Below are 14,113 nucleotides of genomic sequence, written 5' to 3'. Positions count from 1 at the left end.
CTTTCCGAGGTCGCCACAACTGCTTTCAATTAAGAATTAGTAGGCTAGTATCTATCGGTATTGAATCATGGAATAATACAGCACAGGAGGCCATTCAGCCCATTGTGCCTTTGCCAGCTTTTTGAAAGAGCTGTCCAATTAGTCCCACTCCCCTGCTCTTTCCCCGTAGCCCTGCAAATTTTTCCGTTGCAAGTGTTTATCCAATTCGCCTTTGAAAGTTATTATTGAATCTGCTTCCACCACCTTTTCAGGCAGTGCAATCCAGATCATAACAACTTGCTGTGTAAAAAAAAATCTCTCCATGTAAGGTGCTTTGTATGGTTTCTCTGTGAGTTTCATGTAGGTGTTATCTCTTTGGTACGACCCACTCAAGTGTTTCAATAGAGAAAGCCAATTCACGGGATTCACTTGCTGTACAGCCTCTGCCATTCTTTAAATGACACATCAATCCTTTTCTACCCATGTCTCCAAGCAGCGGTCGCAGTGTAAACCACCATTAGTCCACACCTTAATGTTACTGAAGTGCGATGGGGGTTTCAGCATTACGTTGTGTGATCCGAATCCCTCCCCTCCCCCTTTGACCAACGCATTAATATCTCCTCTTCTTTCTCTTTGAAGGTGTCCTGTGGAACCTGTCGTCATGCGATGCACTGAAGATGCCAATTATCCAGGACGCACTTGTGGTGCTCACTAACGCCATCATCATCCCGCACTCCGGCTGGGATATCTCCCCTCACCAGGAAGACCAGAAAATTCAGCTCCACACATCAATGGTCTTGCGGAATGCCACTGGGTGCCTGAGGTCAGTTGGCATAACCTTTAACCTGTCGCAGTCGGGGTGGGGGAGGGGGAGGGGGGAAAGGTTGCCTTTGTCTGTTGTGTAATTTTAAATTTTGAGTCTAACAAATGTGTTTGGGATTTTGCAACCAGTAGTGAGGAGTGTAAGCAGCCCTCCCATTACCCTGGGCTTGTTTCGATATCCCGAGGCCTGCTCCTATCACCAATCATTCACGATTACTGCTTCTTACAGGTAAGAGGCCACCTGGTGCTGACTGGACTACTTGACAGCATTCCCGTCAAGTGGAAAAACATTGATACCAGTTTAATTTCTCTCCCAGATTTGATGTATTTATTCTGAAGGGGTGTTGAGCATTTCTTTAATTTCATCAGTAGTTGTGAGATATTTCATTAAGTGTTGTTGTATGGGGAGGGCGTGTTCCCGATCCTGTCAGCAATTTCCATTATTTTGGGTGGGAATTATTTAGATCTGATTCATACAGCAAAGATGACCTCGAATAAAATGTTGATGAAGAGGGAACGGGGGAGTGGAGGAGCAAGGTTTTTTTTTGTTACCTCAGAAGCAGGTTATGTTTCAGGAAAGAATGGAAGGAATGTGTGTCTTTCACGATCACAGGACGTTCCAAAGCGCTTTACAGCCAATGAAGAACTTTTGAAGTGTAGTCACCGTTGTAATGTAGGAAACACGGCAGCCAATTTGCGCACAGCAAGGTCCCACAAACAGCAATGTGATAATGACCAGATAATCTGTTTATGATAATAATTGGAGCGTTCGCGTTTCAAATTGGCAGCAAACAAATTCATTCCAGTATAGAGAGGGAAAATGACTGAACTCCTTTTTATTGGTAAAAAGATATCTGAGGAGGCATTTGACCCAAATCTGTGACAGGCACAATGATACAGATGATGTAGATGGATGAAGGTTTCTTGATTTAATCAAGTACAGAACTAGATGAAAAGAAAGAACTTGCATTTTTTTTGGCGCCTTTTATATTCTCACAGTTCCCCACAGTGCTTCTCAGCCAATGAAGTATTTGAAGTGCAGTCACTGTTGTAATGTAGGGAACGCAGCAGCCAATTTGTGCACAGCAAGGTCCCACAAACAGCAATGTGATAATGACCAGATAATCTATTTTTAGGTGTTGGTTGAGGGATATATATATTGACCAGGACATTGAGACAACTCCCCTGCTCTTCTGCGAAAGACTGTACCTCCGACAGTGCAGCACTCCCTCGGTACTGCACTGGAATGTCAGCCTAGACTTTGTGCTCAAGTCTCTGGGGTGGGGCTTGAACCCACGACCTTCTGACTCAGAGGTGAGAGTGCTGAGCCAAGGTCAACCCTTAGAGTAGATTCTCTGAGTCATTGTCCTTGGCGAGTGCTCAGCCCACTGCCAAGATCTGTCACTGGCTGTTACGCCCCCTTCTACTTGAACAGCGTGCTCTTCCTGGCAGTTTTCAGGAACCATCAATCAAATTGACTTTTGGGGGATTGGAAACAACTGCAAGACAACATTGTAACGTTTAACGCAGGTTCTGCCCGGGTGATCGCAAGTTTCAAGAGTCATCGGTCTCGATTTCACACGCACGCTTGGAGCACAGAAGTGATTCCTTTCACCTTTCACAGATAATAGTCCTCTAATGCCCTTCTCCCCCAGCCCCCCCCCCCTCCCCTCAGCTCGTGAGAGAGGATTTGGATCATTTTCTCACATCTCCGCCACCTGTCAATCGTCCCGTTTCACCCATCCAGGAGATGAGAAGCTGATTGCACTGTGCCGACCGTTTATTATTCATTGTTTATCATTCTGGCAGCTTGTAAATTTGTTTTCAATCGCGCCATTTACTTGTTGTACCCGTAGTTACTGTGTATTTTATTTCTGTCGCAAATCACTACAAATCCCTGTGTAATCCAATTATTCTGCTCATACCCATGTAGAGACTGTAATGTGAATGTAGGTTTAAACCTAGAGTTTTAAGACATTGGTGCAAAGCATTTTGACGTAGTTTAAGTGTAATGCTCAGCTTTCCCCAGCTTGGCAGTTTGAGGCAGTGATGCTCCTTCCATTCTCTCTCTGTCTCTCTCTGTCTCTATCGTCAGTTCTCTGTACAGTCCTGACCCTAACCAGCTTTGACTTGTTGGAAACATTTCATTTTGTGGGGGTGGAGGGGGGGTGGGGGTGGAAAAAATCCAATCAACTTCCATAAAGATGGAAAATAGATCGCCAACAAATCTCTGTTGACCGATTAAGACCAAGTGTTTCAACATGAAGCTGCAATAATTTACGCTTATTATAACAGATGTTCCCAGATGTTGTATAGGAACAGGAATTGAGGGAGGAGTTACAGGAGGTGACTGAAGATGGGGGTGGGAGAGTTAGATTTTGAGGAGGTTTTTGGAAGTGGGGAGAAAGGTGACAAGGCAAAGAGTTTAGAAAGAGAGTTCCAGAGCACGCGCACTCACTCTCACTCTCATTCACTACTCACTCACTCTCTCTCTCACTCTCATACACTCACACTCTAACTCACTCTCATTCACTCACTCACTCACTCACTCACTCACTCTCTCTCATACACTCACACTCTAACTCACTCTCATTCACTCACTCACTCACTCACTCTCTCACTCTCTCTCACTCTCATGCACTCACTCTCTCACTCTAACTCACTCTCATTCACTCACTCTCACTCTCATACACTCACACTCTCTCACTAACTCACTTTCACTCACTCTCTCACTCTCACTGTCTCACTCTAACTCACTCTCTCACTCTCACTCTCATACACTCACACTCTCTCACACTCACACTCTCTCCTCTAACTCACTCTCATTCACTCACTCATACACTCACATTCTCACTCTCACTCTAACTCACTCTCACACTCACCACACTCTCACTCACCTCACTCACACTCACTCTCTCTCTCTCACTCTCTCTCTCACTCACACTCTCACTCTCACTCACTCACATTCTCACTCACTCACTGACACTCTCATTCACTCACCCTCACACACTCACTCACACATTCACTCACACTCACTCACACACTCACTTACACTCACTCACTCACACTCTCACTCATTCACTCACACACTCATTCACTCTCACTCACTCACTCTCAATCACACTCTTTCTAAGCTATATTTTGTTCCACTCTTTAAGTTATGACCATCTCTCCCGTGCAATGGACCCTGCCCAACTGAGAAGCAGCTAGGGGACCCATTGGCATGATCCGCTGGCAGTGGCCTATAGCAGGCACTAGGCCATGTAAGAGAGTGCTCCGGTTGGCTTGATCAATTTTCCTTTCCATTCTCTGGGTAACCCTCTCATTGCTGCTTGGCCCCTTCCTCCTTTCCAATCTTTAACATTTCAGGTTTCTTTCCCTAAAGGACATTGGTGAACCAGTTTATGACAATCCAACGGCTTCATGGTCACTTTTACTGATAGCAGTTTTTTATTTCCAAGTTTTTTTTAGTGGGTTTCAAACTCATGTTCTCCTAGATTACTAGTCCAGGCCTCTGGATTAGTAGTTCAGTAACAAAACCATTACATTACCATACCCCAGTAAGGCAGAACCAGGGATGGTGGCAACAAGGACAGCATCAGGTGAATTGATCACTGGGCACACAGAAAGGTGGGGAGATTATATTGGGTCACCATCAGGGAAATCAGATTTCTCATAGCCTGAGGAGATCCTTGGTTCAGCAAATAAAGGCGTGACCCCATCTTCCCTCACAGGTGGATGTAAAAGAACATACGGCACTGTTTGAAGAAGAGCAGGGGAGTTCTCCCAATCTCCTGGCCAACATTTATCCCTCAACCAACATCGCTAAAACGGATTATCTAGTCATTTACCTCATTGCTGTTTGTGGGAGCTTGCCTGGCCCTATGTTGTCTGCTGCGATTCCTACATTACAACAGTGATTACAGCTCAAAAGTGTGAGATGAAGTAGGATGGGAAGAGGCTCATGTGGAGTGTAAACACCGGCACAGTCCAGCCAGTTGGGCCGAATGGCCTGTTTCTGTGCTGTAATTTCTATGTAATTTATTGGCTGTAAAGTGCTTTGGGATGCCCTGAGGTCATGAAAAGCATTACATTAATAGCAAGTACTTCCTTTCTAAAGGCCATCTGTGTGGGAGTGGGTTGTAGAGTCAGAAGAAGCTTCAGCATTGATATTCCTTGCAGGGTTTTGGAGCTGATTCACAATGTGCAGCTACAGCAGTTCTTGAGAACCTGAGACAAACATGGCAGCCTAGCTTTATCCTGTTAGCAACTGTTGTGTTGCTGCTCCAATCACTATCTTTCAGAGGCCTAAAATCTCAACCCAGTCCCTCCTGGAGAGGGCACCTGTGACAGTGCAGCACTCCCTCAGTACTGCACTGGAACGTCAGCCTAGATTTTGTGCTCAAGTCTCTGGAGTGGGACTTGAACCCACAACCTCCCTGACTCAGAAGGTGAGAGCGCTACCACTGAGCCAAGGCTGACATCAGGTACTGGAATAGGCAGCTGAAAAGGAGGGATGGGGTTGCCTCCTTTATAATTGGTTCATTCAGGCCTCATGAGTAATAGGTTTCACTTCTTCCCAAGAGGACATAGTGGGCAGAACATTCCAAGACCCAGTGTTAGAGCCTTGCTCTATGTACGACTTATTGTACCCGCGATTTCCCAATTAGTTGCCCACTAGGTATATGGGTCTCATCGGTGGTTCAGGACCTTGGAGGGTTCCACCCATTTTCTTAATAAATTAGCAACTTGAGCCATAAAAAAAACGAGTTTCATGCCATGTCATTCTTTCCTTCTGTGCAATAGTGCAGGTAGCCTTATGGGTTTGTCCTTTGCCTCTCACCTTCACAATCAACCTGAGCAGCAGATTTCTTTGTGATTAATGGTCTGTTGGAAACTTCAGGCTTAAATAGTGTTTTCATTAACAGCAGGTTCCAAGCATAAATTGGGATCTGTGCAGTGAGTAGTATTTAAACATTCCTTTATGGCATGTTATTCTATATTAATAAAAGGCTGTTCCATCTGACCTTCAGAATAATTTTTGGAAAGATGCTTCTTTTTATAGTGGCTATCTGTTTATTTGTGTTCATATTTTTGAGAGGACTTTGCATTTGTGGGGTGAGGTGTGTCATTATTAGGGAATTGGAAGAAGTCATTTGGGCAGCCAGTGTGATCATCAACGACTCCCAGGTCAGGTAGAGCACAGTCAGATGAAGAGTAAAGCTCTCTCTACTCTGCCCCAGCAGTATTTTACTGAGAGAGTGGTCAGTTTTTGGAATAGTTTTCTAATGGAAGTTTGTACAGGCAAGTAGCTTAAAACTTTTTCCAAGATATAACAGGACATGTAGCTTGAAGAGAAAGACATTGGATGCAACTCCTAGGACAGCAGATAGGTGCTCTACATAGACCTAGGCTCTCTTCCAGCTTTGAGATTTTCTATGTTTCTAGTGTGGCTGAACTCCTCGAACAGCATTGGGGAGATTGCCAGTTTAGTGCCAATTAACATTATAGGCAGTCTTGGGCTGTGGCCTCTTGCCTACTAGGAACTGGGTTAAGCTGAGTTGGGAATCCCAAATCTCGTTTCACTTAGCGCCCTTACAGCTGTCAGAGGGAGGAGACCTTCAGCTCATCAGTCTGGGATGGATCCAAGTCCAATTCCCAGAGGCAAACTGTTACACAGACATATTTGTCCATTACTTCCTCATAATATTTAGATAGAAATTAAATCAATAGCATGCATTTTAATTGGGGTATCCCATAGTGAAGGGTGAGATATTGGCCCAGAATTTGCTGGAGCAGGGCATCTCACGGTGTGCCTTCTTAGTTAGATTTGTTCTTGCACCCTTCAGCTCAAAATATTTTGCCCTGTAACTTGCTGGAAGTGCGAGCTGATAACGGTGCGGCGAGGGAAACGGGGCATCCAGGGCCTTGGTGAACAACGGGACCAACAGGTAATCTCCTTAACTAATGAGATTAAAAGATTGAGAAATAAATAGAGGAAGGACTGAGAAGGAAATAGGGTGAAAGTGGGTGAATTCAAGGTCAAATCAGGTACAGAAAGAGAAATAAAGAGAGGGAAAGAAAGATTGGATTAAGAGAGAGAAAAAAAAAGCGACAGAAAGGAAAAGTAAGAAAAAATAATTTAAAAATTTAAAATGTGACATTTTTAAACTCTCCAATAACCTGAAGGAATGAGACTCCACACTTTTAATTGTTCACTTTCTGGGCAAGAGATGTTGATTGACAGTCACATTGTTAAAAGGGTACTTGCGCTATTAATTACTAGACTTGACTCTCTGCGGCGAGTTTAATGGGCAATTAATGTGCAACTGCAGCAATTTCATGAAAATCACAGGGAGACTAAGTGCAAGATGCATTCTCGTGAAGCTAAAGGCGGAGCGGCACAAATCATCCAGCAATTTGTGGCGATTCGCGTTTCATGGGGTATCTCTTCCTCACCTCAAGTTGCTGGCCGATTCGCACATTAATAACGGCATGCGTCGTTCGCAAAATCTTATTTTTTCAGCAAATTCTGGGCCATAACCTTAACCGTGTATGTGTCTGTGTGTTTGTTGGGGGTTGTGTTCATTTCATATTGCTGCGCATCCGACTTAACCCTAAAGTATGTCGAATTATACATCCACAATGAGAATGTGTTGAAGTTAAAATAAACCTTTACATTTTTAAATAATATTTTAGTATAGTACAGATGAAAAGAAAGACCACCAATCAAATGAAAACCAAAATGCTGGAAATGCAAAGGTCACACCCACAAAGTTAACCTATCTTTCTCTCTCAGGTGATGGCTGACCTGCTGTGTCTCTACAGCATTTCTGTGCTTTTTTTTAATGGACTTGAGGATTAAAATGACAGGAATGGCTGGAATTTTTCCTTTCTGTAATGGCACGTTGAGGAGCAGCAGCTTATCAAAGAAAAACAGCGCCTTAGGTGCATTTATACAGCGTCTTTCACGACCTCAGGATGAACCAAAGCGCTTCACAGCCAATGAAGTATTTTTGAAGTGTAGTTACTGTTGTAACATAGGAAACGCGGCAGCCAATTTGTGCACAGCAAGGTCCCACAAACAGCAATGAGGTAAAGATCAAATAATCTGCTTTAGTGATGTTGGTTGAGGGATAAATATTGGCCAGGACACCAGGAGAACGCCCCTGCTCTTCTTCGAAATAGTGTCATGAGATCTTTTACATCCACCTGACAGGGCCTCGGTTTAAAATCTCGTCCGAAAGACGGCACCTCCAACAGTGCAGCGCTCTCTCAGTACTGCACTGGGAGTGTCAGCCTAGATTATGTGCTCAAGTCTCTAGTGTGGGACTTAAACCCACAACCTTCTAACTCAGAGGCAAGTGTGCTACCCACTGTGCCATGGCTGAGTGAATCAGTCAGAATCTGAAGCGAGGTGCAGAAAATATATCCTTTTTTTAATTGCTGTACAAAAAAAAATGCAGCAATTTGGAATTCCCAGTGAGGATTTGGCGGAGAACTTGGTATGCACAAGGCTGGCAGATTTGACTAGCAAGCAGTATTGGACCTTCAACCACAGGCTACACTACTGTTTACAATTGGCTTTCATATCTTTATCTGAGCATATTTATTAAATAGTGGTATACTCAAGTTGTCACAGACAGGATTATAAGGCGTCGGAGTTAATCGTTTTGTACTTTTGCTTTATCCTTGTCAACAAGGACCATCCAATTATTTTAAGCCAGTCTGTCGTGCAGTGATTTCTTTGTGAAACAAGATAACGGAACATTAATTTGCCCGTAAAAAGCCTCATTCGGAACCCCACGCAGATCAAACCTCTTTCTGTTTTCAGATGTAACGGGTTAGGCATCCTCTAGTCTGCATTGTTGTCAGGACAGATTGCCTGCAGAGGGACATGGCAGAAAACAATAAAGAGTCCGCTGGGAGAATGAAAAGTAAAAGGGCTCGTTGAAAAGGTTTCACTTACCGAGCACACGGAGTCATACGAATGACTCTGCTGCGATCACTTGTCAGGCAGTTGAAGTGGAATCTACCAGCGGGAATAATTTTTTTTTTAAAGAAGCGTGGAGTCGCTCTCGGAACAACAGGCAAGAGATGAGCTGAAAGGCAGCATTTCGCACCGGGCATTGCAAATGGCTACTAGGGGGCTTCACTGCTGATTTTTCTGCCAAGCCTAGGGTTTGACAGACAGTGACCACATTGCAATAAAGCTTGCAACACTTCAGACTTCTTCTTGGAATGCAAGTGTCATTTGAAGAATATAATTGGGGTGTTGCTTTTATTGAAGATGTCACCTCAAACTGAGGCACTTGTCTGACAACGTACTTTGATGGAAGAACAACCATGGGGGAGACTCATGAGAAAAGCAGATGACACATAGTGCATTTGGGATTGTCATCACACGTCAGAAGGCTGAAGCTAATATCACAAACAGCTACGATGGCAGACTTAAAGGCAACAGTTCTTAATACAGAGACTGAGGCAGTGAGAGTGTAATGCTGCTGTGGCCCGATATTTCGGAGGTCTTCAGTGGCGAGCTGCCTTGGGACGTCTGGCAGGTGTCCGCAGCTCGCTGGTCTGATATTAATGAGGACCGAGGCTAAATATCGGATGACCCTTGGACCTACCCATTCCAGTCAGGGATTGCTAAATGAATTCAACATTAAATGTGGCAGGGTTTGGACAGGGTGTAGAGGTGGCAGAGTCTGCATGTGGTCAGAGGGTAAGAGTTTAGACATGTCATTCTTAAGACAATTTTGAAGACCATGTTTGAATGTCCTTGTTTTGCATGTGCACAGTTTTTAAGATGCTAACTGCAAGCATGTGGATGCCTTGAATTGAAATTTTTGATTCTGAGTGAAAACCAGTAACTTCACCCACAAGATGATGTCATTGACGTTTATCCAGGTTTTTTTAATTACTGTGACTTAAAACGTTTTTTTTAAACTGCCTGTGGTAAGGATCAAACAGTAGTCAGGATTGAGGATCGCCTTGATTTGTTTGCGATACTTAAAAGAAAAATAGCATCGAGCTTAGTCGGTGTGACAAAATAGGGCCTTACTGACGTGCTGATAGTTAGTGCGTTGCCTCATCCCTGCAATGTGCAATCGCAGAACATCCTGAACTTCTGCGGTTTTCTTTTTCTCAGCAGTTGTTTCCTGTTTAAACGTTGGTTTGCAGTGGAGAATTTTGAATTCATAACAAGCAGGTTTGATCAAGCAGGTGTCATTGACTTCTTTCATAATGTTTGCTGAAAGGCCTTTTACAAATATAGGTGGGGTTGCCAACCCTCCAGGATTGTCCTGGAGTCTCCAGGAATTGAAGATTAATCTACTGGACATTGCTGCAAGCAACACCCTGGAGAAAAATCGTAGGGACGTTTAACAAAAAATGTTTTTTTCATTTTCTTTGATCACTTCCATTTATTAGTTATAAAAATATTGGAGATGGGAAAAAGGCAGTCAAGAATCATCCAGTCGAGTGATGAAGAGTCTGTTCACTTTCCAAATGGCTGTGGGAGGGCGGTGCACAGTGAGAATGGACGTGTTGGGCGACCAGTGGCGGGAGCGTGGGGGCGGGGCGGTTGGTGATGAAACCTCCAGGAATACATTCAACCAGAGTTGGCAACCCAAAATATCTAAAAGCCAGGGAGAGGGTAACTTTTCATTGAAGAACAATTTTAGTGGGACATCCAGGAGTGTCACAGGTTTCTAAACAAGGGTATCCATTCTCAGAGGGATAAATCATGAGTTTGTTTTTAAACCCATTATTATTATACTAATGGTGCAAATTGGTGCTTCAAAGCAAAATACAGTGTTCAGGTCACATACACACATTTCAAAGTGACCTTCTCTGGGCGGACAGTGTAATGGGTAATTAGCCTCATAATTACCAATCAACAGTGCCGTGTCTATGTGCCTGACTTATTATGGTATTGATTGTACCTGCCCATGTATTCTGTGAATGAAAGCTGTAATTTGTGCAGCAATATCCACTACCAGACATCTCATATCATTCGAAATAGGTTCAGAAAGGGGGCAGCTAAACAGCTGAAGCATTTCTGCAATTGACTGTCATCCAGAAAGATGCCCGTCGTTCAGATTTACTTCCTCCAGAGACGCTGACTACCCTCCTGTGTGTTTCCAGCTCTTTGTTTTCGACGCAGATTTGCTCGTCTCAGTTGGATGAGTCACGACCGTTCTCAGTCAGGTCGCTAGATAGAATGGTATGGAGCAACTCAGAGCAGCAGAGTTGGTGTAGTAATCATAGAAATTACAGCCCAAACAAAGGTCACTTGGCCCATCACACCTGTGCCAGTGCTAGCTCTTCAACTAGAGCTACCTACTCTCATCCCATTTCCCTGCCCTCTTTGTGTATCCTTTTATATTCTTCCTTTTGAAATACTTATTCAGTTCTTTGATAAATGGTATTATAGAGCTCAATTTTAACATTGAAAAACGGGTGGGTTGAAAATTGCCACTATTTCAGGCCCACCTCCAACCCGGGCTGGACGAGGGGCAGGTGACCAACCCGCTCCCAGGAGGCAGTTAGGGCCTTGAAACCCTCCAAGGAGGCTTCGGGCCTCCATTTTTCTGGACTTCCAGATTTCAACCCTGGGGGGCCGAATTCCCAGGCCTTCTGTTTTACGCCTTGTGAAAGGAGGCGAGAAGGCCCGAGACTAACTGGTAGGTGCCTAGAAAGGCACAGCTTGTGGGTCCAGAGGAGCAGGAGTGCTTCCCCCAGGCCCAACAAGCCAACCTGCGCGGACCCCTGACCCCCCAATCGCGGACCGACCCCTGATCGCAGACCACCCCCCGATCGCCGGACCCTGATCCTCCCCCCACTCTGATCCTCCGATCCCCGACCCCAATCCTCCCCCCTCACTCCAATCCTCCCACCCCGGACCCCGATCCTCCCCCCAACTCCGATCCTCCACCCCCCAACCCCGATCCTCCCTCTCAACGATCACGGACCCCCGTGATGACCCCCGATCCCGACACTCCCCCTCCGTGACTGACCCCTGATCCCATCCCCCATGACCCCGTGCCAACCTATGCCCACCATGCCAACCTGTGCCCACCCATGCCAACCTATGCTCCCATGCCTATCCACGCCCCCCCCCACCATCCATACAAACAAAGACTTCCCTGCAGACTTACCCTTAGACGTCCTCTTCCTGGCTGCTCTCCCGTCCAACTGAGACCAGCCTTTCAATCAGCCAGTCAATCGGACGGGAAACCGACAAAAAAAATAAAAGATGTCCGTATGTCAAAATTGTAAGGATATCCAGGAGACCCATACTAATGGGTTTCCTGACCTCAACTTGACCCACCCCCTTCCCAGCTCGGTTCTAAAATTGAGCCATGGGGGGTGGGGGGGCGGCTCCAACCCGCCCCATTTCCGGGTTCCCCACTGATGCGCTGACGTGCGCGCACAGCCCCCGCATGTGGGACTCCCGCCGGCAATTAAAGCCGGCGGGGTGCCACTTAAAGTATTTATCTAGGTATTTCAGGTCGTTTACAGACCTGATTAACATGATATTTTAGGAGGGATGGGATTTTACATACAACTGGGACTGTTTCCCGGACTGGGGGAAACACTCCCAGTTCAAATGGACGTGTTGCAGCCATCAGCCTGTGGCAGCTGCAAAGGTCCATTTGACAGGTCGGGGGGGGTAGACCCTCACTCATTGCAGGAGGCCACTCTGTCACTTTGGACAAAGTTTGGCCTCCACCACCCTCCTCCTAACAATCAAATTCACCAACTTGCACACTTACCCCGGGGTCCAGACACATGTACCTACCTTGCGGACCCGCCCAGATGTACATTTTCCAGATGGGGGCTGCCGTAGCTGCAGTCATGACCTCCTCGGAGGGCGAACAGCATCACCAGCCTCGCCGGCCATGCCGTCCACCTCTGACACGTGGAGCTCCACAACACAGTGCTGTGACACATCCACCTGCACAGCAGGAGGGAGGGCTACCGCAGAGAGAGATGCGTCGCAGAAGGCACTACCCTTGCCACAGGGTCCACAGACCGAGGCTCAGCTTCCTGGACATCTCTGAGCAGAGTCACTCGACATGCAGTCGTGGACATCTGCAGCCTCCTTCATGCCGAGCTGCTCCCGGCTGGCCCGAGCACCATCTTCTTACCTGTCGCTGTCAAAGTCACCACTGCCCTCAACAACTTCTCCGCATCCTTTCAGGGTGCCACCAGGGACATCGCCGACATCTCTCAGTCGTCTGCACAAGAGCCCTGCAAATACACCTACACCCACTCTGCAGTGACACAATGGGTGGCATCAGTTGTGGGTCTTCATTGTGATCCTCAGGAAAGGGCATTATTGCACAAACCAGACAAGATTCGCAAAGACGTGACAGTAGTGGTGCCAATATAATTAGTAATGTGAGTTGCTCAGAAATCAAATATAAGTAAAAACCATGACAAACCCTCAAACACCCTTGTGCATCCCCTTCATGCTCACAACACGTTTGCCTTACGCTGCCTACTGCACATATGTGATGCATGCCCTGTGGCTGCAGCACAGGTAGTGGCAAGTTGAGTGAGGCTGACTGAAAGAGATGCATGAGAGGGTGAGTATGAGATAGAGCCATGAGATTGTATGAGGATTGGGTTGAGTGGTAGTGGTGGGATGAGTACTGGCGAGGTGAGTAGGTGCAGGTAAGATGAGGATGAGGTTTGAGTGGGTGTGAGGAGTGATGTGACAGAGTAGTGTTGGCAGAGCAGAAGGAGATGTGGGGTGGGGGCAGTGATGTGGCAGACGGAGTGTAGGGGAATGAGTAAGTGTACTCACTTTGACTGACCTACTTAGGTCATTGCAGTGCCTCCTGCACTGTATGCAGGTGCGCGATATGTTGGTGGTGCAGGTGACCTCCTCTGTCACCTCGAGCCAGGCCTTCTTGGTGGCAGAGGCAGGCCGCTTCCTCCCGCCCACCGGGGGGAAGATCTCTGTCCTCCCCCTCCTCACCCCATCCAATAAGACCTGGAGTGAGGCATCATTCCCCCTGGGCTGCTCCCTGCTGTAATTTTTCCTATTTCTTGCAGCATCAGTCAGTGGAGGACTGCCCCTTTAAATAGAGCTCCTCCAGCTGACAGACCTTACTGTGCATGCGCAGTCCGCCTGCCGCACAGCTCAGCAGCGGGGAACCCGGAACAACAGGTAAGTGGATCCAATCAGCCTGCGATTGCGCGCGGAGCAGACTGATTTCACCGGGCGCGTTACCCACGCGCCCAATCGACCCCCCGCCGCGAACCCGCAGCCCTGGTAATGTCGGGCCCATAGTCTCTG

The 14,113-nt window shown here is 46.5% G+C and overlaps 1 protein-coding gene across 2 annotated transcripts in view; it reads left to right on the top strand.

Moving 5' to 3' along the window:
- Positions 1-14,113, top strand: part of LOC137335753 (catenin delta-2-like) — a 532,228-nt gene that overhangs the window by 418,483 nt on the left and 99,632 nt on the right. For both annotated transcript variants that reach the window (XM_068001100.1, XM_068001090.1), the window contains exon 11: positions 619-802. In XM_068001100.1, the coding sequence (XP_067857201.1) occupies positions 619-802 (184 nt within the window). The remainder of the gene's footprint in view (positions 1-618; positions 803-14,113) is intronic.

This window comes from Heptranchias perlo, chromosome 2, assembly GCF_035084215.1.
Source record: "Heptranchias perlo isolate sHepPer1 chromosome 2, sHepPer1.hap1, whole genome shotgun sequence".
Taxonomy (NCBI): domain Eukaryota; kingdom Metazoa; phylum Chordata; class Chondrichthyes; order Hexanchiformes; family Hexanchidae; genus Heptranchias; species Heptranchias perlo.
The sequence above is the reverse complement of the archived record's forward strand: the minus strand, read 5'-3'. Positions and strand labels throughout refer to the sequence as shown.